The following is a 26,344-nucleotide window of genomic DNA, read 5'->3' as shown; positions in this document are numbered from 1 at the left end:
TCTGAAGACAGGTGTGAATAAATCACCCAGAATACAGTCCCAACAGAGCTTGAAAGATGGAAAATACAAGATTTTAAGAGACATGGAGGGCACAACAATGGGAACATCCTTGACTCTGCTAACCTGTACACTTCACAATGGTTGAGATGGTAAATTTTATTTTTGCGTATTTTACCACAAATTTTTTAAATGGAAAAAAAAAAGGACAGAAGAAGCAAGTCTAATACATATTTAATCAGACATGTAGATTAAATATAGATTTAATCAGACATACAAAAAAAATAATAAGGAGGAGAGGCAATATATGAAGAGGAAACGGAATTTTCCAGAGCTGTTGAAAGACACAAAACGTCACATCCAGAAAGCTCAGCAAATCCCAAGTGAAAACAGAAATCTACATGCCATAGTAAAATTACACAACCTCAAAGGTCAGAGAAACAAGACAGATTACCTACACAGGAAGAGCAATTAGACTGATGGCCAACCTCCAACAGCAAAAACGGGAGCGAGGTGATAACATCACCTTCGATGTCATAAAAGAAAATAGCTATCTGGGGCGCCTGGGTGGCTCAGTGGGTTGAGCGTCCAACTCTTGGTTTCAGCTGAGGTCATGATCTCAGGGTTGTGAGATCCAGCCCACACTGGGCTCTGAGCTCAGCACTGAATTTGCTTAAGATTCTCTCCCTCTCCCTCTTCCCTCTGCCCCTCCCCACCCCACACATGCTTACTTGAGCTCTCTCTCAAAATAAATAAATAAATCTTTTAAAAGCAGAAAGAAAGGGCACCTGGGTGGCTCAGTGGGTTAAGCCTCTGCCTTCGGCTCAGGTCATGATCTCGGGGTCCTGGGATCGAGCCCCGCATCGGGCTCTCTGCTCAGCAGTGGGCCTGCTTCCCTCTCTCTCTCTCTCTCTCTGCCTGCTTCTCTGCCTGCTTGTGATCTGTCAAATAAATAAATAAAATCTTTAAAAAAAAATTAAAGAAGAAAGAAAGAAAATAGCTGTAAGCCTACCATTCTGGACCCTGTCTGAGAAAGCAACAGAGACATTTCAGACAAGCGAGAATGGGAAGAAGGATCTCCAGCTAAAGGAGACTCTAAAGGGGTGTACGTAAGGCAGAGAAGATGATTACACATGGAAGGTCCTTAATGCGAGACGGAACAGCAAGTACAACTATGGATAAATAGAAGGGTAAATCCATACACACTCAGATCGCATAAAGTAGTAAGATTCTGTAGCATGTGGGGTTAAAGTACGAGTGTTAACACTTGACAATAACAACATGTGAGCTGGGAAGGGGATGAAGGAGGCAAATGCATTCTAAGGTCCTTGTAACTGTCAGGAAGAGGAGGAAGGTATGAGCTTTAGATTTTATTATGTTTACATACTCAAGGACCTAAGATGGCTACTGAAAGAACATATATAGAGAGTAGCAAAAGGAAAAAAAAAGGGATAAAATGACCCCCCCATGGGGGTGACCTCTGAAGGCCAGCCCTGTGGCTGTGACATCATCTTCATAAACAGAAGTCTTCACGGTGACAAAGCCCAATATTTCTTTTCAAGTTTTACCCCCTTCCTTAAACGCTCTATATTTTCAACCTTCTCAGAGAGGAAGGGGGCGAAACTAAATTTGAATGGACAAAGAAAACCAAGCACAGACTTAAGCGTCGGCTACTCTAAGCCAACCCTGCTTTGATGAAGTCAATTAGCTCGCTGGCCTTCAGTTTCGGGGCTACTATTCAGGAAAGCTGACAGGTGTCTGACTAAAGGATAACAGAACAGGAGACGGAGATATGCCGGGTCTGGAAAGAAAGGAGCTTCATCCGTTGTCCCGTGTCCCATGAGCACTCTCCAGAGAGATGCTCGGAGACTGTGAGATCTTGCTTTAGAACAAGAAACTGTATCAGTCCTTCACGTCAGTCCTCCACGTTCTCATAAGCCTCTCAGGGGACACCTTAATTTTGTTAAGTCAATAAGAATTACTATAGTGGGGGCGCCTGGGTAGCTCAGTGGGTTAAGCCTCTGCCTTCAGCTCAGGTCATGATCTCAGGGTCCTGGGATCGAGCCCCGCATCAGGCTCTCTGCTCCGCAGGGAGCCTGCTTCCTCCTCTCTCTCTGCCTGCCTCTCTGCCTAGTTGTGATTTCTCTCTGTTAAATAAATAAAATATTAAAAAAAAAAAAAGAATTACTATAGTGGATAAACACTGATAATAAATAGTATGCTGAAATGTCAACTATGGTGAAATAAAACAATGAAAAGAGCTTAGGCAAGTAGTCTGAAGGAAGTAATAGTCCACAACCAGGTCCCAGACATGTGCCAAGTAAGTGAGACTCCTAATACAAATTAAAACATATATAGCCAGCAATTACGTAAAATAACCTAGTTCTTTTCAGGCCACCGATTTGCACTATAATTAAATAAAACTTACCTTTCGATACTGAAAAAGTATGCAAGGAATGCTTCAAGAAGTATACTTAAAGATAGTTCTGTTAGTATGGGTTAACAAGTCTCAATGCAACCAAAAAAAATCACATTTTATGGCACAAGAAAAGTTCGCCCAAGAAAATTATCTGAAAACAGAAGCGAATTTTCAGTTTTTTTACAGCATCATTCAGAAACCACAAGCATTGACAAGGTGAAACCGCAACGCCACCGCAGATCAGGTCGGTCACTCACCTGGAAGAGCTCTTTAAATGAGGGGTGTACCATGGGGTTGGGAACAAAAGGCAGGGCATAAAATGGGAGAAACTCCGTGGTCTGGCTCAACGCTGCCCCTTTGGTCTCCAGGTAGGTTTTGAAATAAGAAATCCTCTCATCCAGATCCTCTTTGTCCTGCAAAGAAGGAAAGATGCTCGCTTGGGGTCTTATGCTGGTCGCCCAGTCCCCCGTCCATCCCATCCTCTCTTTGTGGCTCCTCCAATTCCAGCCACGATGCTGGCTTCCTCCCCACCCGGCCTAGCAAGCACGCTGTCTCCGGTCATTCTAACACCACCCCAAATGTGCTTCTTGACCAAATTTTGTCATGACTCTCAGAGAACTGGATATATAGTTCTGCTTGCTGCCCTTTTACTTTGTAATTATCATGTTCTCAGATCTTTAAAATTCTTCATAACCATCATTTCGACCAGCAGGACAACATATCATCTTGTGGGTCTATCACAATTTACTTAACCAATTCCCTATTATTAGACATGTGCATGGTTTCCACTTGTCACAGATCATAAACATGTGGCTGTGTCTCCAGGATTCCCTCAGGAGAGGTGTCTACAGGTGAACAGGTGGACCTTTATGGTTTTTTGAAACAGATGCTTCCATGGAATTCCTCCTTTCCTTTGCAAAGTGAACTAAGGACTGATCTTGCAGACTTCACTGGTTCCATGTATGATCCAAAACAACTTTGATTTCCTCCAGCGCCTCAGTGAGGTAGGAGGACTTGAGCTACTCAGCCTGGAATTGAGCACTCTCCCTCCCTGACCACCTACCTGGCCACACCAGTTATGTGCACCCTGTGGATGTGTGTTCTTCTATTCAACACATCTTACTCCAGCTACACCGGGAAGCCCTCTTCTGGCCACCGGGCTTAAAAAAATATATGTTTAATGGTTTGGTTGTTTTTTTTTTTAATCTTATGTCAAAATTAAAAAGTTAGAAAACAGAAGTAAAGAAAGTGAAAATCTCCCATAATGTCACCCCCCATGCGCCTTGTCCTCAGGAACAGGAATGGTTACCACAACTTACTGTAAAGCAGTTCCCTCCGCTGCTGACCCCTCCTCTGGCCCCAATGACATTGTAATAAGTGAACACAGGAGCTTGGGGTGGTAGCTAATGCAAGGAGAAGCCACTAAAGAAAGGCATGTGGTCAGGACATCTGGGTGGATCAGTGGGTTAAGCCTCTGCCTTCGGCTCAGGTCATGATCTCAGGGTCCTGGGATAGAGCCCTGCATCGGGCTCTTTGCTCAGTAGGGAGCCCACTCCCCCACTACCTCTGCCTGCCTCTCTGCCTACGTGTGATCTCTGTCTGTCAAATAAATAAATAAAATCTTAAAAAAAAAAAAAAGAAAAAAGAAAGGCACGTGGTCAAATGTCAACACGGCACTGCTCCCTTCTGTCATTTGCTTTGCACTGGGAGGCTTGACGGCCACAGTAGCAGCCACTCTCAGCCACGCCCTCTGCACTCCTGCAGAAGGACTGACTGCTCAGACAGACCTTCACAAACAGGTATCTTTCCACAGCTTAAGCTTAAACTCTTCTGATAGACAGTCTAATATGTGGTCTCATTAGGTATCCTCTTAGACATATGTGTATTTATGTTAAGTTGCCAAACAGGGAAACTTTATTTTGCTGGGTTTTCAAAAAATTTGAGACATTGAGGAAAACCACATAGAGAAATTATTAAATCTCCGTATAAACTACAAAATAAACTGCTGGGAATGAGATAGAAAATCATGCACAGGGCACAGGACACCAACTCCTTGGAAATATATGAGAAAATGGCCACAAAACTAAATTAATGCTCATTTACAAAACAAACAGCTAACGTTCCCCTTGAACATACCACTCAGACCCACCAAATCACAAAGGGAACCTACAGGTCTCCCTACGGAGTGTTTCAGAAGGTAGATGGCAAAATGGATGTGAAGATAGAATTCCAACTTCTGGGCAAGGGAGTCATGATCTCGAATGGAACTGGGAACGTGCTCCTCCCACAAATCGAAGAACACCTTCTGGTCTCCGTTGTCAAATGCAGTAACAAGGTCCTTCTGTTGGAGAAGACATAAGACTGAACCCTAGTCGTAAGGGATGCCCGTTCTTCCAATACCCCAAATTCTCACAAGTTACCTAATACCCTACAGATTGCATATGCTCCAGTAATGAAAACTCAGTCTCCTCCCTGAGATAAGGGACAGAAAAAGGGAGAGCTAGAAGGCTTCAAGCATCTTGGGCTGAGATTCGCACAAACCAACCCTGGCTGCAGTATCAAGTCTTGGCTTTACAAGAAACAGATGAAACATTTAACTCTCTGAAGTGAAGGAGCCAGGCACAGGCCCAGGACTTGAGGCCAGGAAACTCACGGGCACATAAATACACGTGGACTTGCTGACCCACAGCATGTGATCTATAAAAACCAGGCCAGACCCAAAGCCCAGCCAGGCCTCAGTGGAACTCACCCCACACACGGAAGCTTACTGACTGCGCAGCTGAGTTCTGGAGTTGCTCCTCCCACATACTGCTTGAGTCAATCCCATGCCTGGGCGGGGAGGTGCTGCCATTTGCTTCCTGTTGCTAACGCATATCCCATTAGGATGATACTTGGGAAGTGACGACAGATCCCAACGCACCATAGAGTGACTGTCTATGACCACCAACTACAGAAACAGGGACACACAGGCTGGAGATGGAGGAAGGATCACAGGCCTGGTGCCCTTCCAGCCTCAGGGCTGTGTGAGTCTGACCATGGAGGGCAGACAGTTTCCCAACCTATCATGCAAAAGCTGAAATAGAGAATTCTGGGAAAGGAGGTGGCGATTATCATGCCACTGGCCCCACAAGGAGAATGACAACTGACCCACTGCAAACACCTGCTGCATAATTTTGCAGATTCAAGCATAAGGCAGAATGGACAGAACTTCCCCAAACCACATGATTCATATTGCTTTCCCTACTATATCAAATGCCCAACATACTAAGACCTACATTTTGCGCTCATTTGCAGAAGCTTTTCTTGGATTGGATTTTCTGTAGAATCTTCAGTCCCCCCCACCCAACACCATTATTCATCACCGTTAATTGATTATTGTTTTTTTATACTTTTAAAAAATGGCTTTAGGTTTTCCTCTTTTTTAGGTTGTTCAGAAATAAGCTTGTTAATACTATAAAATGGGAATGTACTACACAATGTTGCACTGTCCAGTTATACTTAAAGACATTCATTAATAAAGAATCTTCGAGGAGCGTCTGGGTGGCTCAGTCGGTTAAGTATCTGCCTTTAGTTCATGTCATGATCTCGGGGTCCTGGGATCGAGCCTGGCATCAGACTCCCAGATCTCTTCTCTGCTTCTCTTTCTGCCTCTCCCCTGCCTTGTGCTCTTCCTCTCTCTCTCTCTTACCCATTCATTCCCTCTCAAATAAATAAAATTTTTTAAAAAAAAGGATCCTCAGGGTACCTGGGTGGCAATCAACTCTTGGTTTCAGCTGGGGTCATGATCTTAGAGTCTTGAGATAAGCCCTGCACCAGGCTCCACACTCAGTGTGGAGTCTGCTTGGAGTGTCTCCCTCTCCCTCTGCACCCCAAGCTGTACTCTCTCTCAAATAAATAAATAAATCTTTAAAAAACAGAATCTTCTACTGTGCTTATCACAGAAATGTTCTCTATGTCATGTGGTCAAGAATAGCTGATGATCACCTTACTCTGGAAGGTCTTGGCTCCTTGGCTTTGGAAACAGAAAAGGACAGCCCGTCAGCAACCACGGGAGGGGAGATGCCCAAAGTACAAACAGTCAAGAACTGGAAGTCAGTCCATTATGAACTGGTACAAAGGTGCAGGGGATCTTCCCAAGGGCCAGTGCTGCTAAAGCCTGACCCCACTCCATGCTCCCCGCTGCTGAGCTCTCAGCCAACCCTGCCATCCCTGCAAGCCACTCCAGGGGAGGCGTGCTCCCAGGAGAGGGCTGGTGACCAAGAACTCTTTGTGTGAAAGAATTGTATACAGATTTGTGAGTATTTTAAAGCTTCGAGTCAAGGTACTTTCTTACGTGGCTTGGCAGAGTCCACATGTTCAAATGGGCCACATACAGTTTGTTCTAAATTCTTCCTTTGTAGATCTAGGACCACAAACCTTTCCTGTATCGTTATAATCACATCTAAAATCCACCCTAACTGGTGATTCATATCCTGTACTTGGAAATAGTCCCTGGATTTAATGCCAACATACAAAGCAATCCAGTGTTATAACTCAGTATAGTCACAAATATTAATGATCTTCTCTACTATAAACCAAGATCCCAGCCAGAATCACCAAGCTCAGAATATTTATACACCATCCACAATAACCTATAAACACAAACATACACACACAGACCCACTTCTTACAGAAGTGTGCTTCGGGAAATTCTCCATTTGTCGAGTGCCACTGACACTTAAGATATTTTGCTAAGATGCTGTTCCAGGTATTTTGTTTGAAATCGCTATCACAGTGGGCACAGCTACTTATTGGATGAGCAGAAAAAATATGCTTGTGGCAATCAGAAAGTTTCGAGGTCTTTCAAGTTATAGAAAAAATGGACCGAGGTACCTGGGTGGCTGAGTGGGTTAAGCCTCTGCCTTCAGCTCAGGTCATGATCTGAAGATCCTGGGATTGAGCCCCGCATCGAGCTCTCTGCTCAGCAGGGCGCCTGCATCCCTTCCTCTCTCTCTGACTGCCTCCCTGCCTACTTGTGATCTCTTTCTGTCAAATAAATAAATAAAATCTTTAAAGAAAAAAAAAATGGACCTGAATACATCTGAGAAATGTGAACCCAAATCACAAGATATCCTTTCAAATCCATTAGGCTGACTACTGTCAAAACAAAACAAAACAAAACAAAACCAGAAACAAGTGTGGGCAAGGCTATGGAGAACTTACACCCCCTGCACACTGTTGATGGGAATGTAAAATGCAATAACAATGAAAAAGAGTATAAAGGTTCCTAAAAACTTAAAAATAGAACTACCATATGATCCAGTTATCTACTTCTGGGTATAGATCCAAAATAACTGAAAGCAGCATCTCAGATATTTGTACTCCTGTGTTCACAGAAGCACAATATTCACAATAGCCAAGAGGTGGGAAAAACTCAAGTGTCCACTGATGGACAAACAGATAAACAAAATGCAGTAGACATATATATAATGGAATATCCTTCAGCTTTAAAAAAGAAGGAAATTTTGTCACATGCAACAACATGGACAAACCTTGCTCCCTGTCCCCTCCAGCCTCCCTGAACTAGAATGCAAGCGCCTGGAGGGGGTGAGCTTTGGTTTGGATTATTGAGTACCCAGTGCCTAAAATGCATAACCTAAAAATTCCTCAGGATAGGGAACACATTTGTTTCAGTTCCTAAGCAACTGCACAGTATCCTTTTTTTCCTCTTCCCAAGAAATGTACACTAAGGAGGACACCTGCTAGAATGAGCACTGGGTGTTATATGCAACTGACAAATCACTAAACTATACCTAATAATACATTATGTCAACTAAATTGAATTTAAATTAAAAACTTAAATAAATAAATAAAATAAACAAAAATGTACTTAGTGGAAGATATTACATCACAACCCATTTCCTAGGGAAGGAAGATGACATTACTGGAGTGCCTGGGTAGCTCAGTCAGTTGTGCACCTGACTCGTGATTTTGGCTCAGGTCATGGTCTCAGGGTCATGAGACAGTGCCCGTAGTGGCAGGCTCTGTGGTCAGTGGGGAGTCTGCTTCTCTCCCTCTTCCTCTCCCTCTGCCCCTCCCCTTACTTGCAGGCACTCCCTCTTTCTAAAGTAAATAAAGACATGACCAGACATTTCTGCAAAGAAGACATCCAAATGGCCAACAGAATATGAAAAAGTGCTCAACATCACTTGGCATCAAGGAAATACAAATCAAAATCACACTGAGATACCACCTCACACCAGTCAGATTTGCTAAAATTAACCAGTCAGGAAACGAAAGGTGTCAGCAAGGATGAGGAGAAAGGGGAATTCTCCTACACTGTTGGTGGGAATGCAAGCTGGTGCAGTCACTCTGCAAAACAGTATGGAGGTTCTTCAAAAGGTTGAAAATAGAGCTATCCTACGACCCAGCAATAGCACTACTGGGTATTTACCCTAAAGATACAAATGTACTGATCTGAAGGGGCACATGCACCCCAATGTTTATAGCAGCAATGTCCACAATAGCCAAACTATGGAAAGAGCCTAGATGTCCATCGACAGATGAATGGATAAAGATGTGGTATATTTATACAATGGAATACTATGGGGCCATCAAAAAAACCCAAATCTTGCCATTTACAATGATTTGGATGGAACTAAAGGGTATTCGGCTATGCGAAATAAGTCAGTCAGAGAAAAACAATTATCATATGATCTCTCTGATATGAGGAATTTGAGAGGCAGGGTGGGGGAGTTATGGGGGGAAGGAAGGGAAAAAGGGATCGGGGAGGGAGAAGAACCATAAGAGACTCTTAATCTCAACTGAGATTAAGAAGAAACATAAGAGACTCTTAATCTCAACTGAGAAACAAACTGAGGGTTGCTGGAGCAAATGGGGGTAGGAGGGATGGGGTGGCTGGGTTATGGTGAACTCTGTGAATGGTCTAAGACTGAAGATTCACAGACCGGTACCCCTGAAACAAATAATACACTATACATTAACTAAAAGAAAGAAAAAAAAGATATTTCTAATTCATGCAAAAACACCTGAGCATCTACAGGTCACTGTGGGGTGCCTGGAGGCCCTTGGCTGGCTCAGTCACTGGAGAATGTGACTCGATCTCAGAGTTGTGAGTTCTAGTCCCACGGTGGGCAGAGTTTACTTTAAAATATCAATTAATTAATTAATAAAATAATAGCCATTCTGACCAGGTTTCCAGAAACAATTCCAATATTCTCCTAATAACAGCATTTTTTACAATTTGAGAGTATCTTGATTATTGACAGATATCCCAAAAAAAAGCAAACTATTACCTGGATGATCAGTGATCTGGAGTCCCTTAAAGAGCCACTTGCTGTTTGAGATAATGGCTTTCCTTTCATTTTGCATTCTTTTGAAAACGTTTTCAAGGTGTCCTCAAATTCGGCAAAATCTAAATACTATAAAAAAGCATAGATGTATATTTATTTCTCTATTTTAACATCAACAAAGCAACTGTCTTTGATGTAACTGTACCAGCTCAAAGTTGTCACCTATTTATAATGGGGTTAACGAACTGTCATAGTTGGGAGAATTCAGGATCCAGCTTAGAATTTACTTACTTGACATACACCCGCAGAGCCTAGAAAGACAGTATCATAGAAAATGCTTATTTACAGAAAATAAATTTGCTTTCAGAAAGAAAATGTGAGCTTCATGATTTGTGATCATTGTTAATAGAAGCAAAATGATGTGTGCAGCATTCCGAAAAAGGCAGAAGTGATCCTTGGCCTGACGGCTTTGGGTCTGGTAGGTCTCTGGGAATTTGCCACCTGGAACTGGCACTGGGAAGAGTGGCTGTCCTTCCTTAAGAGCAAAAGACCAGCTGTTAAAAGATGGGCAATGTCATCAATGATCCTCGAGCACAGCACTCCTGCTCCCCGCCCCTCCCAGACACCCCTCTCCTGGCTTTCCCTACCATGTACTCTACTGCTGTTCTCCCCTCCTTCTCAGTCTGTGGCAGTCACGTCTTTTGGTTTCCACCTCCTGTGGGCGGGCTCTTTCCCCAGCCCTTTGCTGGGCTGGCTTTAAGAATGCATTCAGAATCGCACCAACGAATTCCAAAGCTGCATTTCCAGGGCAGATGTCTAGCTCCCCGGCCATGGCTCACAGTGCCTGATGAATGGTTTAATCACAGACTTAAACAGCAGCCATGGTTTCTTGAGCACCAACTATGTGCTTGCCCCACACTAAAAGCAGCAGAGAATATAAAAAAGCCTAGGGTGTGGGTCCTGTCCTTCAAAAGCTTTCAGTGTAGGAAACCTAAATGTCCATTAACAACAAGTTAAGTAGATACAGCCACTCAGTGAAATAGTCTACGGCCTAAGAAGTATGAGGCAGATCACAGGAAGATATTCATGCCATATTACTGTCAAGGGAGAGAAGCCAAGCTTTAGAACAATGTGTATGCCATCGTTCCATTTTGCAAAACAAACTACAGACATGCAAATATATTTTGAATAGTCACAGAAAAAAAGTCTGGAAAACTAGGCTAACCCATTAACAGTGGTTCCTGCAGGATAGGAATAGGGAAATGAACTTTTCATACTTCCACTTCATTTGACTCTTTACTGTGACCATATGTTATTATAATTTTCTTTTTTTTTTTTTTAAGATTTTATTTATTTGTCAGAGAGAGAGAGAGAGCATAAACAGAGGGAACAGGAGACAGAGGGAGAAGCAGGCTCCCCGCTGAGCAAGGAGCCCGATGTGGGACTTGATCCCAGAACACTGCAATCATGGTCCGAGCCAAAGGCAGACACTTAAGTGACTGAGGCACCCCTGTGTCCCTATTATAATTTTCTTTAAAGAAATTTTTTTCAAGTGGCTTTAGGATTTCAACTTAGTTGTGAAAACAAAAAATCATATAATGGAAAACACATAACTATAATGTAAGGATGCATATAAGACACTATAAAATTTGCTGCATTATAAAATAGAAGATCTCTTTCTGCGACCCATGTGTTGTAAAACATACCTCTTTCACAAGTCCAAGTAATTCTGATTCATGAGCCAGAACATCTCCCATAGTGAACGGTTACTGTTATTTCACACAGCAAAAGTCTCTACAAGACAAAAACAGAAGATAAATGCTTTCATTTCAGCCATCTGTGAAATGATAACAAGGTAGCTGTGGTGGGCAGAATAAGGCCTCCATCCAAATCCCCAGAACCTGGGAATATTCTAGGTTGCATGGCAAGAGGGAATTAAAGTTGCACGTGGAATTAAGGCTGCTAATCAGCTGACCTTAAAATAAGGAGAATATCTATGATTATCTGGTGGGCCCAGTATAATCACAGGAATCCTTACAAGGAGGCAAGAGGGTCAATGTCAGAGTGATGCTTCGCTGGCCCCGAAGGTGGAGGAAGGGCCCCAAGCCAAGAAACGAGGCAGGCAGCTTCTAGATGTTCAAAAAAGTAAGGAACAGATTCTCCTCTGGAGCCTTCAGAAATGAAAAAGCCCTGGCAACACACTGATTTTAGCTTAGTGAGACCTATTTTGGACTTCCGTGTCATCTTAGGCCCCCAATTTTTGGTTATTTATCATACAAAAATATGGAGGCTCACGTTTAAAGTAATTCTTTCTTCTATGACAACTACTAAAATGAATATGAATATGGGCTAGAAGGTGGTGTAAATGAGCATTGAGGATTGCTAGAGAGACTGGGAAAGATTAATCTTATTTGGCTTTCTAATGTGCCATAATGTGGTATCTGTAATTCAAACAGTCAAGCCCACAAAGTACATTTTAGAACAAAACAGAATTTGATAGGGTTCATTCATTTACTTTAAAGAAGGATATACATTAATATTAACCTGATATAAATGAACACACCAATCCTCACTCCGCCTCCAAATAAAAAATAGTAATCATTCACACAAACATATGGAATACTATTTGCAAGAAAATTTTTTTTAAAGATTTTATTTATTTATTTGAGAGAGAGAGATCACAAGTAGGCAGAAAGGCAGGCAGAGAGAGAGGGGGAAGCAGGCTCCCTGCTTAGCAGAGAGTCTGATGTAGGGCTCGATTCCAGGACCCTGGGATTATGACCTGAGCCGAAGGCAGAGGCTTTAACCCACTGAGCCACCCAGGCACCCCTTGCAAGAAATTTTTGATGTTTCCTGAAGACCATAATCATTTAGCCTTACAGTCAGTAATGGAGGAGGTAGTGGTGTGCATTTACACATGTGTTAACACAAGCTCATGCACTAGGGAATATATTAGGTCAGTTTTTGTTTTGTTTAATTTAGAGAGAGAGCAAGCAGTGTGGTGGGGGGAGGGTGGTGTGGGGTGCACAGAGGGAGAAGGAGAGAATCTTAAGCAGGCTTCATGTCCAACATAGAACCCAGCATGGAGCCCAACACAGGGCTTGATCTCATGACCCTGAGATCATGACCTGAGCTGAAATCAAGAGTCAGAAGACTGAGAAGTCAGAAGTCAGAAGTCAAAAGACTGAGCCACCCAGGTGCCCCATGGTCAGGTTTTTCATTACATTTAAGAATGCACAGTATCTATGTACATTTCCAAACATTTAAATAAAATATTGCAAACCTTTTTAAAAAGTATTTTCTACTTTTTCTGTCCCCAGGTGTGCCCAAAGAAGCCACTCCCTGTGCCCCACTCCCAGGCTCTTAAGCCAGATTGGCTGTCCATAACCCCAGGGGAATGACAAAGCCTGGGCACTAATCCTAACTGTGTCATCGCTGGCACCTGATCCAGGGCAAATCACTGAAGCTCAGGGCCTCTTTTCTCTATAAAAGAAAGTGGAGAATTGACGTCTTCTAGTTCTAGGAACACGTGATTCTGTAACATTACATTTTGATCTGCCCATTCCGGTGTATTTGATTTCAGTTATTTGAACACAAGTCAGGAAGATTAAATGTAGTCATTTCCCCCTCTTCACTCTCTTCTTGGTCTCACCACCATCTTGTGGCTTCATCTCCCCCGAGGTACAGTGACACAATCTCCCATTCTCTCTCTCTCTCCACTTCCATTTCTATCCTATTAACAAGTGATCTTTGCCTTCCTGCTCACGACCCTCCCTTGGTTCCACCACCCTCCGGGGGAAGGCCACACTACTTAGGCCCAACTCTCATAGGTCACACAACATGGCCTCCCACACTCTCTCCTTCATTCTGTTAACTTGAGCCATGACGGCCACTGCGCGGCCACCCCCACCAGACACCCACATCACAAGCCTGCCCTCTCTTGAGGACTTTGCACTTCGTGCAGATACCCTCTGACATCCCTGTCTCCTTCAGTCGCTTAAATGTCACCCCTTCAGAAAGACTTGCCCCGACTACCCTTTGTACAGGGTCAGCCCCATCACTGCTTAGTCTTTAGTCCTGTTTTATTTTCTCAACAGCACTAACCACTACCTGACTTGCATGTCCCTACATCTAAGTACTGCTCGCTGTGGATTCAGGAGAACACCTGTTCCCCTGGCATCCCCAGTGCCTAGGCCAGTGCCTGGCATGCTGCAGTTGCTCAAAAATGAATGGAAGTAATTTCAGGTACAGGGGAAATCAAGCAAGGAAGGGGACAGGGCTTGGAGAAGAGGCAAATGGGGCTATTTTAGATAGTGGGGGCAGAGAAGGCCTCCCTGGAAACATGTGGGCAGAGATGAGAGGGCGGAAGGGAGGGACAGGGAGATCACTTCCAGATCTGGGGGACAGGGACTTGCGAGGGCAGGGGCTGTGGAGTGCTGAGGTCCTGGGGGTGAGGTGAGAGAAGCAAAGCAGACCCAGGAGGCCTTAAGGTGCCAGGCCGGGTCCAACAGGCCTTGTGTAAACAAGCAGCTTGCATGTACCCGGAAGCCTAGACAGGGGACCGACAGGGGACTGCCACCACCCTAGTTCCTAACAGCGGGGTCTGCTCTATGGACGAGAGACTGAAGGGACAGAGCGGTAAGGATGCCATGGCAAAGCCCAAGCTGGTGACTAGGGAAGTCTGGATGAGCAAAAGGAACCTTGGGAAGGGCTCGGCTTCTACATGTTAAAGGGAGAGGTGGCAAGACCTGCTAATGTGAGGGGAAAAAGTCAAGGGCGACGCTGGGGCCTAGGCAGATGACATCTGCTGAGGTGGGGGAAACTGGGGGCGGGGGTGGTGGTGTCTGAGAGGTCAGCTTGAGTGCCGCCCCAGCCATAAGTGTCACAGGCCCACAAAGCATCCGAGAGGGGTACTGAGAAGGTTGGTGCGTGTGAGTTCAGAGTAAAGGAAAAAGTGATTTTCTTTTTCAACATTCCTTTGGCTATTCAGGGTCTTTTCTGGTTCCCATACAAATTTGAGGATTATTTGTTCCAGCTACGTGAAAAAAAGTTGATGGTATTCTGGTGGGGATTGCATTGAATGTGTAGATTTCTCTGCGCAGCACAGATATTTTAACAATATTTGTTCTTCCAATCCATGAACTTTTTCCATTTCTTCCTCAATTTCTTTCTTGAGTGTTCTATAGTTTTCCGAGTATAGATCCTTTGTTTCTTTGGTTGAGTTTATTCCTATGTATCTTAGGGTTTTTAATGCAATTTTAAATTGGATTGATTCTGTAATTTATCTTTCTTCAGTCTCAGTGTTAGTGTATAGAAATGCAACTGATTTCTGTGCATTGATTTTATATCCTGCCACTCTGAAGAGTTCCTGTATGAGTTCTAGTAATTTAGGAGTGGAGCCTTTTGGGTTTTCCACATAGAGTATCACGTCATCTGCAAAGAGTGAGAGTTTGACTTCTTCTCTGCCGATTTGGATGCCTTTAATTTCCTTTTGTTGTCTGACTGCTGAGGCTAGGACTTCTAGTACTATGATGAACAGTGGTGATAGTGGACATCCTTGCCATGTTCCTGACCTTAGGGGAAAAGCTCCTGGTTTTTCCCCATTAAGAATTTTATTTGTTGGGGCACCTGGGTGGCTCAGTGGGTTAAGCCTCTGCCTTCAGCTCAGGTCATGATCTCAGGGTCTTGGGATTGAGCCCCGCATCGGGCTCTCTGCTCAGCAGGGAGCCTGCTTCCCCCTCTCTCTCTGCCTGCCTCTCTGCTTACTCGTAATCTCTCTCTCTGTCAAATAAATAAATAAATAAATAAATAAATAAATAAGAATTTTTTTTGTTAATGTTGAAAAAGAAAACCAAAGCTGGTGGCATCATAATTCCCAAACTTCAAGCTCTATTACAAAGCTGTGATCATCAAGACAGTATGTACTGACACAAAAACAGACACACACATAAATGGAACAGAATAGAGTCCAGAAATGGACCCTCAACTCTATGGTCAACTAATCTTTGACAAAGCAGGAAAGAATATCCAATGGAAAAAAAGACAGTCTCTTCAACAAATGGTGTTGGGAAAATTGGACAGCAACATGCAGAAGAATGAAACTGGACCATTTCCTTACACCACACACATACAAAAAAGACTCAAAATGGATGAAAGACTTAAATGTAAGACAGGAATCCATCAAAATCCTTGAGGAGAACAGAGGCAGCAACCTCTGTGACCTCAGCCGCAGCAACTCCTTTCTAGACACATCTCCAAAGGCAAGGGAAACAAAGGCAAAAATGAACTATTGGGACTTCATCAGGATAAAAAGCTTTTGCACAGCAAAGCAAACAGTTATAAAACCAAAAGACAACCAACAGAATGGGACAAGATATTTGCAAATATCTTATCAGATAAAGAGCTAGTCTCCAAAATCTGTAAAGAACTTATCAAACTCAACACCCAAAGAATGAATAATCCAGTGAAGAAATAGGCAGAAGACATGAACAGACGTTTCTCCAAAGAAGACATCCAAATGGCCAACACACAAATGAAAAAATGCTCAACATCACTCAGCATCAGGGAAATCAAAATGAAAACTGCAATGAGACCATCTCACACCGGACAGAATGGCTAAAATTAACAAGTCAGGAAACAACAGGTGTCAGCGAGGATGTAGAGAAAGGGGCACCCTCCTACGCTGTTAGTGGGAATGCAAGCTTGTGCAGCCACTCTGGAAAACAGTGTGGAGGTTCCTCAAAAAGTTGAAAATTGAGCTACCCTATGACCCAACAATTGCAATACTGGGTATTTACCCTAAAGATACAAATGTAGTGATCTGAAGGAGCACATGCACCCAAATGTTTATAGCAGCAATGTCCACAATAAACAAACTATGGAAAGAGCCTAGATGTCCATCGACAGATGAATGGATAAAGAAGATGTGGTATAGGGGCGCCTGGGTGGCTCAGTGGATTAAGCCGCTGCCTTCGGCTCAGGTCATGATCTCGGGGTCCTGGGATCGAGCCCCGCATCGGGCTCTCTGCTCCGCAGGGAGCCTGCTTCCTCCTCTCTCTCTGCCTGCCTCTCTGCCTACTTGTGATCTCTCTCTCTGTGTCAAATAAATAAATAAAATCTTTAAAAAAAAAAAAAAAAAAAGAAGATGTGGTATATATACAAAATGGAATATTATGCAGCTACCAAAAAAACCACAAAATCTTGCCATTTCCAATGATATGACTGGAACTAGAGGGTATTAGGCTAAGCGAAATAAGTCAATCAGATAAAGCAATTTTCATATGACCTCGCTCATATGTGGAATTTAAGAAACAAAATAGAGTGGCATAGGGGAAGGGAGGGAAAAATAAAACAAGGTAAGACGATACCAGAGTGGGAGACAAACCATAAGAGACTTCTAATCTTAGGAAACAAACTGAGGGTTGCTAGAGGGAAGGGTGGTGGGAGGGGAGGTAACTGGGTGACAGACACTAAGGAAGGCACGTGATGTAATGAGCACTGGGTATTATACAAGACTGATGAACTCTACCTTTGGAACTAATAATACATTATATGTTAATTAAATGAATTTAAATTAAGAACAAAAAAAGGAAAGGCGGGAGCTGGTGGTAAGCATTTGGTAACTGTCAGCATAAACATGGCATTTCAGAAGATCAGGATCCCAAACAGACAGGACTCCTAAGGAGAAGGTCTAGAAGAACACAGCTCAGGCCTGTACCTGAACCCTGGAACACTCAGGGACCAAGGGCTCAGGGAGAGGACAAGCAGACAGCAAGAGACAAAACAAGAGCAGGGACTTGTCAGTGGGACACAAGCAGGAGATTGTGGCACCTGGAAGCCACGGAAGGTGTCCCCACATCGACTGCAACTACACATGGTCAAGTAACATGGGGCAGACGACTTGAGCCCTGGATTTGGCAACATGGAGTTTGACAGTGACATGGACAAGATCAGTGACAAGGGGCGCCTGACTGGAAAGGGTTAAAGAGAGGCAGAGAAGTAACAAAGGAGGGACCGGGAGATCTGTCACAAAAAGGAGAGGAGAGAACCTGTGGTGTCTAGAAAGATATGGGAGATTTAAGGAGGAAGACATTATAAATAGCAGGTCTGTAGGTTGGTGGGAAGGACCTAGTTAGAGAACGACAAATTGAGGTAGAAGAGAGAGAGAGTTAAGGAAACAAGGTCCCTGCCACACCCAGTATCCCACTGGAGAGCTGGGCCCTAGACAGGGTGAGGACAGTCCATCCCCTGACACGGAGGGAGGGCAGAGGAGATGGGTACTGACCAAAAAAATAGATTCAGCAATGAGTAAAATAAGAACCAAGGTCATCAGCTGGCAGTAAGAGGCGTGTTGATAGCTGGAAGAGAAGAGCAGGCGGGAACCAAGCTGACTACTGACCCGTGGCACGATTTCCAATATTGAGAGTCTGCTTAAGACAACATGGTCTCAAATCCAAAACGGAACCAGTCTACACAATTCTGCAGTTTCTCCAGCCACTTCCAGCTGTTGGAGTTAGATTAGCCCAGGTGAGGTTTTTCCAGAAGACAGGGAAAAGAGAAAACAAGTGTAATAGTGATGGAGCAGTAGGGCTGGAGGAAGGGGGTGCCTGGGGGGTGGCAGGGCAGCGAATGAGCAACAGGGTCCAACATACGCTGAAGGCGGCATGGCGCCTAAGATCCACTTCGGAGGTACATTCCCGGGAGCTTGAAAGATAAAAAGTGTGATCAGAGCAGAATGGGCGCTTGACTCTGGAAGTGATGCAGTATAAAATGTTCATGACCCTGGGAGTGGTGGATAAAGAGAACGGACAAAAGACACACCTAAAAATGAAGAATCTGGAGCAAGCAGCCAGGAGGTGAAATCTCCAGTAGAGGAGGCAGAGGGGTAGACAGTGAGCCAGGCGCTACAGCCTTCCCGGGGTTACACCTGTGCCCCCCTAGGTGATGGCTCAAAGAAGGGCAGTGAGGAATAAAGGCCCGGATGTGCACATCAAAGGAGCTGGGGGTTCTGAAGCAGGGAGGCAGTGGTCTGGAAGTAGCGGGGAGGATAGGATGCCTACCCTTCCTGGCACCTGCAGACATGCCGGACTCATAAGGAGGAGAAAGACCACCTACTGTTAGGGACCAGCATCTCTGCAGCCCTTCTCTGGACACACCACCCCTGCCCCTTCTCCCCCTTCCCCACATCAGGCCCATCAGTGGTAAACCCCAGGCATTCCCCAGTACCACATGTTCTTTCACAACCCCAAACCTTCTGTTTGATGTTCTCACCCCACCACAAACTTGACTCATTGTGCTAACTGAACCTGGAATGGACCTCCTTCAGGAGGTCTCCTATGAACCCCCTCCCCTTTCTTCCCCATCAAGACATTCTCTCTCCTCTGGGGTACCTCTGAACTCTACCTTTACTTCTACTGCTACACTTATTACCCTGTTTACGAAGGCAGTGAGGTGGATTTATCCCTCCAGGGGCATCTGGGTGGCTCAGTTGGTTAAGCATCCAATGCTTGATTTTGGCTCAGGTTATGATCTCAGGGTCATAAAATAGAGCCCTGGATCGGGCTCCACACTAGGTGTGGAACCTGCTTAAGAGCCTGTCTCTCCCTCTCCCTCTGCTCCTCCCCAAGCCCCCCCCCCATCTCCCACCCATGCACTCTCTCTCAAATAAATAAAATAAAATTAATTAATTTGATCCCTTCAGAACCTAACACCCAAGATATTTACAAATAAATGAAGTCCAAGCAAAGAGAACAGGATTTTTGTGAAGGCCCTATAACAAGAAAACTTTGTTGTTTTTGAGAACTCCAGCTCCTTCCTACCTCAGAGCCTTTGCACATACTCTTCTCCCTGCTTGCAATATTTTCCTCCTCTTTCTTCACCTGGCTAACCCCTGTGCTTAATAAACATCACTTCCTCAGAGAAGTTCTTCAAGGCTGTCATTTTTTTTAGAGACTTTTTTTTAAAAAGATTTTATTTATTTATTTGACAGACAGAGATCACAAGTAAGCAGAGAGGCAGGCAGAGAGAGAGGGGGAAGCAAGCTCCCCGCCGAGCAGAGAGCCGGATGCGGGACTCGATCCCAGAACCCAGAGATCATAACCAGAGCCAAAGGCAGAGGCTTAACCCACTGAGCCACCCAGGCGCCCAAGACTGTCATTTGAATAAGAGTCTACTGTGATGGTCTCTCAGTGAATGTGAGCCACTGTTGGGCAGTCTATTATTCTGACATTCTCAGAAATTAGAATTTTTTCTAACCATTTATACCATAAAAGTTCATTTATTAAGAATTTATTGTATGCCAGGCAGTATGCAAAATGCTTCACATTTAGTCTTCACAATACACCTGAGAGATGAATATGACTTACATTCTTTTACAGATGAGGCAACTGAGGCTCCAGAAGCCTGAGATGCTCCCCAAAATCCAGGCAGTAAGTGACGAAGGTCAAAATTTAAATCCAGACCAACCCTAATCACTACACAGCATTATGCCAAATACTAGGACCACCTCAATCAGAATCAGCCGGGGTGCCTGTGCAAATGAAATTCTTAGAACCACCCTGATCTTCCTGAACACCATAGCAGGCACGATGTCCAATGACTGCTTTAAACAAGGTCTCCGCATGACTTTTACACACACTCCAGTTTGAGAAGCACTGCTCTACTTTATGCAAAAACTAGAGAAAACTTCTTCAGCCACTCTTGGAGGTTGCAGTGTGGCTGCTTCATATTTTCTGTATAAAGGGCTTTCGGACCTACAAGCTGGCTGAGTAACGGGAAGGCTATGGGATTTGTCTGCAAGACAAATGGCTAGCATCCTAGTTCTCCTTGGATCGGATGAAGTCTGGGGAGGAGGAGCTCGATCTAAAAGCCCCAGGCTACCCGCTCACGCCGTCATTACCCAGCGGGACGGCTTGCGCCCCCCTCCAAGTGTGGCCCACTGAGGCACAGATCAGCGACTACTTGCGGGAAGCAGCTGGGCCTGTCCTCGGTTTGTCCAGAAGGCCGCCTCGGGCCCACGCCAGAGTAAGCGCCCAAGGCTGCTGACCAGAAGTGGGGGCGTTCGGCAGCGGCTGCCAAGCTGGCTCTCCTCCGGGACGAGCGCTCCACAAATCCTCTGCCCTCGGGCCCCACTACAGCTCCTTCCGCGCGGGGGCTGCGGGTGCCGGGGCAGCCGGGCCGCGTCGGGGGACACGCTTACCTGCTGCACCGCCGCGGGAACCCTCCACAAACCCCCTCGGCCGCCACTTCTCCAGCTGTCGCCCTGGCAACAGCCGCCGCCAGCCCAGCAACACGTGGGGGAGACGCAGCCAATCATGGGACGCGCTGGCGCGGAGCATCCTGGGAGGAAAGGCGGGCCCTTTCGGAGCCCAGGCTGTGAGGATTCCCGGCGGAGAAGATGAAGCGGGTGTTTGCTGTTTGGTGGGTTCTGCGGGTCACCTCCTGCGGGGAGGCTTCCTGGTCTTCCTCTCCACGACCTCCCCATTCGTTCATTCCACAGACATTATGCCCGGCTCTGGGGATGAGCCGACAGAGCTCAACACCTAACCTCAAGGAGCTCGTTCTATCCCAGGGAGAACAAGCGGCGAGAGATCCCAGTACAGGGTGGCGATCGTGGGAAAATAACCTGGGCGTTATTATTCCCATTTTACAAGAGCGACCTTGGAACCAAAAATGACGCCCAGAATCTGCCTAAAAGCTTCACACTTACACCCTACTGCAGCAGTTTCCTGGAATTTTAGAGAAACTTTTTTATTTTTCCCCACACGTGAAGTTTTGGTTTTCAAATAATACAGGAGCACAGATCCTTCCTCTCCTTGTACATGGTGCTTTGGAGCTCAAATTAGACAGCAGTGAAAGAGCACCTGCCAGTCCCCAGCTCAGCTGGAGATGGGGGAGCTAGCTAGGGGCAATACCCTCCTTCCAGGCACTGAGGCTCTGTAATGGGAGCCTCTGTTTCCATTTGATGCTTCCAAAAGGTGACCAGGGCCAGGGTCAGGGAAGAGGGCATGGAGAGAGTAGGTGAACTTTACTTTGAAGAAGCCCTATGATGTTCTGTGGCCACCATCTCCCTGGCCCCCAGCCCTGCCTTTTCTCTTCTGGGACTTGAGATTATCTTCAAAGAAAAGCTGTATTTATCAGGAAGAGAAATCCTGTCTTTGGGATATGCATTAAAAATAAATCTAGGACAGCTTTGTAATCATGTCCTTTATCACATAAAAACGCCTGAGAAAATAAAGCTGTCACCCACAGAGATGCAAAGAAAGCAAAGTTGGGGGCTTCAAATCCGAGGGCCCAGTCTCTGAGTTCTATGAGGGTGCTCTCCTTCCTGCGGCTGCTCTGTCCTCTGTGTAAGCCACACCCCCTTCCCCATCATCCCTCTAATTAACCATCTTTTTTTTTAATTGATTCAAGTTGGGTATCTGTCACTTGCAACCCGAAGAATCCTATTGCAGACATAATTTCTATATATGTCATACCAACTAAAAATGGCTTCAACAATGGGATTTATTATTAATTTAAAATGTTACATTAATTTTTCTTATAATAAATCCAGAGGTAACTTCTTACCAGTACCTCAAGTTGTCAAAGATCTAGGTTGGCTTCGGACTTGTAACACATTTGTGATTGTGGATGATACTGGAACAAGTAGCTATAACTTGATAAAGTTAGTAAATAAACTATCTTTTAGTTATAGTTTAAGAATTCTCCAAGTCCTTGAACATGTGGGTGATACAAGCATTAAACTGGAAAAAATCTCTAAATCAAACTCAGTATATTTAACCCATTTGATATGTCCTGGTATAGGAACAAAGAATATTTTTGTCACCAAGGCAAACTGCTTCCGTCCGAAGCTTCATCTGGGCTGTGCTTTGTACACCCATAAGCTCCCAGCAGTTCACTGAACCAACTGCCTTGCCCTCCCAGTTCTTGGGCTGACCAAAGCACCCCATTGGTTTTTGCATGACAACTCTAGTTTTCCCAAAGGGCTGATGGACCCAAAATGACTTTCTAAAATGTTTAAGTATGAAATTTTCAAACATTTGAAAAAGTAACTCATTTAATAAATCCCTGTAAACCCATCACTCAGATTCTAGGATTTTCAAAATCTTGCTGCTGGGCAAAACTCAACCCCAATTCAGTACTTGGACTATATGCACAATACTTCCAGGGATCTACCCAGGCTTTCCCTGGAAATAAAAGGGACTGGCTGAGTTCTGCATTGAAGGCACAAATCTGAATCTTAGGCAGTCGACAGCCCTCTATGGGCCTCAGCCTTTGAGTACCTTGGAGGTGGGTACCTAGAGTACCATAAATCTCTGTGGCATGCTTTATAGCTTTTTTTTTTTTTCAGTTTTAACATTTTAATTTTTATTGCTTTATAATCGACATACAAGATAGTGATTCGATATTTTTAAACATTAGAAAATGCTCACCACAATAGGCCTAGTTACCATCCGTCCTCATACAAAGTTACTACAATATTTAAAAAAAATTTTTTTTAAGTAATCTCTACACCCAACGTGGGGCTCAAACTCATGAGATCAAGGGTTGCATGCTCTACTGACTGAGCCAGGCAGGCACCCCAAAGTTACTACAATAGTACTGACTATATTCTCTATGCTGTACATGACATCCCTCTTACTTATTTTTTTTTTTAAAGATTTTATTTATTTATTTGACAGATAGAGATCACAAGTAGGGAGAGAGGCAGGCAGAGAGAGAGAGAGGAGGAAGCAGGCTCCCTGCCAAGCAGAGAGCCCGATGTGGGGCTCGATCCCAGGACCCTGGGATCACGACCTGAATGAAAGGCAGAGGCTTTAACCCACTGAGCCACCCAGGCGCCCCAACATCCCTCTTACTTATTTTGTAACCGGAAGTTTGTACTTCTTAATCCCCTTCACCTGTTTGGCCCATCCCCCCCACCTACCTCCTCCCCATGCAGATGCCAGTGCAGGCTTGATCTTACACCTTGAGATCATGACCTGAGCCAAAATCAAGGGTTGGGATACCTAACCAACTGAGCCACCCCCTCACCCCTCTGCCCATTTTTTTTTAAATTTTTTAAAGATTTTTATTTATTTGACAGAGATCACAAGCAGGTAGAGAGAGAGAAGGGGAAGCAGGCTCCCTGCTGAGTAGAGAGCTGATGCGGGCTCGATCCCAAGACGCTGGGATCGTGACGTGAGTCGGAGGCAGAGGCTTTAACCCACTGAGCCACCCAGGCCCCCCATTTGCCCATTTTTTAATGGTGTTGTTAGCCTTCTTATTATTGAGTTGTAAGAGTTTTTATATTTTTTGAATATCCCCGCCTTGTCAAGTTTGTAAGTATCTTCTCCCATTCCGATGCCCTTTTTGTTTTGTTAATTGTTTCCTTTGCAGAAGCTTTTTAGTTTGAAGTAGTCCCGTCTGTTTATTTTTGCTTTTGTTGCCCTGGCCTGGGGAAGCTGATCCAAAAGTGACACAACTCTCAAATGAAGTCATCCTTGCAGCTGTGGCAGGCAACCGCCTGGTCACTGTTTCTACTGAGGGGCAAAGAGCCGAGACCACACACACAGAATAGTGTGAAAACCCAGCCCAAAATGGGTTGGACGCGAGGGTGCAGCCCTTAAGGCTGGGACCCACTCAGACAAAGTTGGCGGCCAGCTGCACTGAGCTGACCTCGAAGCTCCTACAGGGGGAGTTCAGAGCAAGAGCTTTTCTCTGAGCAAGCACAGGGCCTGGCTCTAATCATCAGGTCAGAAGAAGAACACACTGAAATGCCAGGCACTAATCAGAAGAGGGACTGCTGTGAGATGCTGCCTAGACACATATACACACACACTAAGTCCTTCTAGGAAAGCTGGGTTTTGCTCACTGTCCAAATCTCATGATGTGTGGGGGATTCAGATCCATCTGACTTCCTAGCTCAGAGTCCATGCAGAGGTGGAGGGACTGGATTTTGGTCTCCCAAGGGCTGCTTGATTTCGTGGAAAGAGAGCATTCCCCGGGGGGGAATAGCCATCCCCCAAGGGAGCTGTCACTGAGCAGAAAAGCAGGGGAGGCCTGAAAGTGCTGGAGGCCAGGGTCTTGGAGCCCATCTTGGCCACCAGTGCCATCCTTCCTTGCCCTATCCCGGAGATGGGAGTCACATCACAGCCCACAATGGTTTTGTGGCCTCGATGAAGTTGGCAGAAAAGACCCAGGCCTTAAAATGGACTTCCAGAACAAATCTGGAACCAAAACCTTAATTTTTAAAACTTTTTTTATTTTGAGTAGGTTCTGTACCCAACATGGGGCTTGAACTCACAATCCCAAGATCAAAAGTCAGTTGCTCTGCCAGCTGAGCCACCCAAGTGCCCTACGGAACCAAGATCTTTCCAAAGCAAGTATACCACTACAAAAGACTGGTGGGACTCTAAGGTTTTTAGTGAGGAATATTGCTAGCTTCTAAGCTGGCTTAAAAATACCCATAGTGTGGCATGTGCTGTGAACCCAGAGGAGCGAATTCTAAAGTGGCCACATTTGAGTGGCTTCCTGGCGGGTGGACACATTTTGAGGACCAGCAAGACAAGACACATAAAGAATGTCTTTAGGGATGTGGCTGTCCCTGGCTTGTGGACAGGATGCTGCAGAAGGAATTCCTGTGAGCCACTAAGCAGGTCCTGGCCTCACGTTGTCTTTGCCTAAGCACGAGGGCTCCCTGGTAACCAGCTTCACCCAGTGATTGTTGTCCTCCTGGTGAGACCTCCGGGAGACTAGAAAGGAGTATGATACCGCCATAACTGGGTTTGTAAATACAGTTGATTAATCTTAATAAAAATAATTCCCAATGACGGAAAGTGCACGTAGTCACATTAGATCTTCCCTTTTTTCCTTATTCTCATCATTAGTGAGTGTTCATGAGGTCAGGGGCAGGATGTAGAACTTCTTTATGGCCCCGGGATGAAGCCTGTTTCACCGTTAACAGACCCATGAAGCCAAAAGTGAAGCTAAGCGCAGCGAGGAGAGACTCTAGAAGGCCTGGCCACTCGCTTTCCAGGTGTGGTCCGCAGGGTGGCCTCAGCAGCTTCCCCTGGGAACTTGTCAGAAACGCACATTCTAAGGCCCCACCCAGACCTGCTGAATCAGCTGCAGCCGGCTGGAGTAGGGCTCTGCCATGCGGAGGACTGGGGTGGGCGCCCCGAGGGCGCCAGCGGGGAGCGCAGGGGTGGGGAAGAGCGCGCAAGGTCCCCCGCTCCCCGCGCAGTGGAGGGGGTCTCCCCCCCCGCCCCCCGCCCCCCCCGCCGGCTCAGGGAAGGATGGGGTCAGCCGGAGCTTCTGGGCGGATCCGTGAGAGAGCAGCCATCCCACCCCGACCGGAAAGCTGCCAGCCTCCGGGCGGCCCCCGCCCCTCCGCCCCACCTTGGGCGGTCACTTCCAGGAACCCGGGCTCCGGCTGTGCCAGCGCGGCGGTCAGAGAGCGCAGAGGTTCCCAGAAATCACGCCGGTGGGGGATCGCTGCCTCCCCTCCCCCCATCAGCAGCCCCGGCCACCCTCCCAACGCCACCCCCGGTCCCCGCTCCTGGCCAAGCCTGGAACTATCCCTGCCCAGAGGCAGGCTGGCCTCGGTGGCAGCTCCCGGGTCACTGCCAGCTCTCTCCCTCCCCCTTCTGCCTCA

The 26,344-nt window shown here is 45.6% G+C and overlaps 1 protein-coding gene across 4 annotated transcripts in view; it reads right to left on the bottom strand.

Annotated features, from left to right (window-relative positions):
- The window catches only part of ARMC9 (armadillo repeat containing 9), a 158,768-nt gene extending 132,813 nt beyond the window's left edge, over positions 1-25,955 (bottom strand). For 3 of the 4 annotated variants that reach the window (XM_046019592.1, XM_046019595.1, XM_046019596.1), the window contains exons 1-5: positions 20,906-20,973; positions 11,415-11,502; positions 9,712-9,837; positions 4,587-4,757; positions 2,674-2,829 (exon numbers count right to left, since the gene is read on the bottom strand). In XM_046019592.1, coding sequence (XP_045875548.1) covers positions 2,674-2,829; positions 4,587-4,757; positions 9,712-9,837; positions 11,415-11,465 — 504 coding nt within the window. In that variant the 5' untranslated portion in view covers positions 11,466-11,502; positions 20,906-20,973. Of the gene's footprint in view, positions 1-2,673; positions 2,830-4,586; positions 4,758-9,711; positions 9,838-11,414; positions 11,503-20,905; positions 20,974-25,552 lie in introns of those variants that run through there. The other variant, XM_046019594.1, reaches the window with a different exon arrangement.
- Between the last annotated feature and the right edge of the window lie 389 nt (positions 25,956-26,344).

The sequence above is a fragment of the Meles meles genome, chromosome 9, assembly GCF_922984935.1.
Source record: "Meles meles chromosome 9, mMelMel3.1 paternal haplotype, whole genome shotgun sequence".
Classification (NCBI taxonomy): domain Eukaryota; kingdom Metazoa; phylum Chordata; class Mammalia; order Carnivora; family Mustelidae; genus Meles; species Meles meles.
This window is presented reverse-complemented; position numbering and strand designations above follow the sequence as displayed.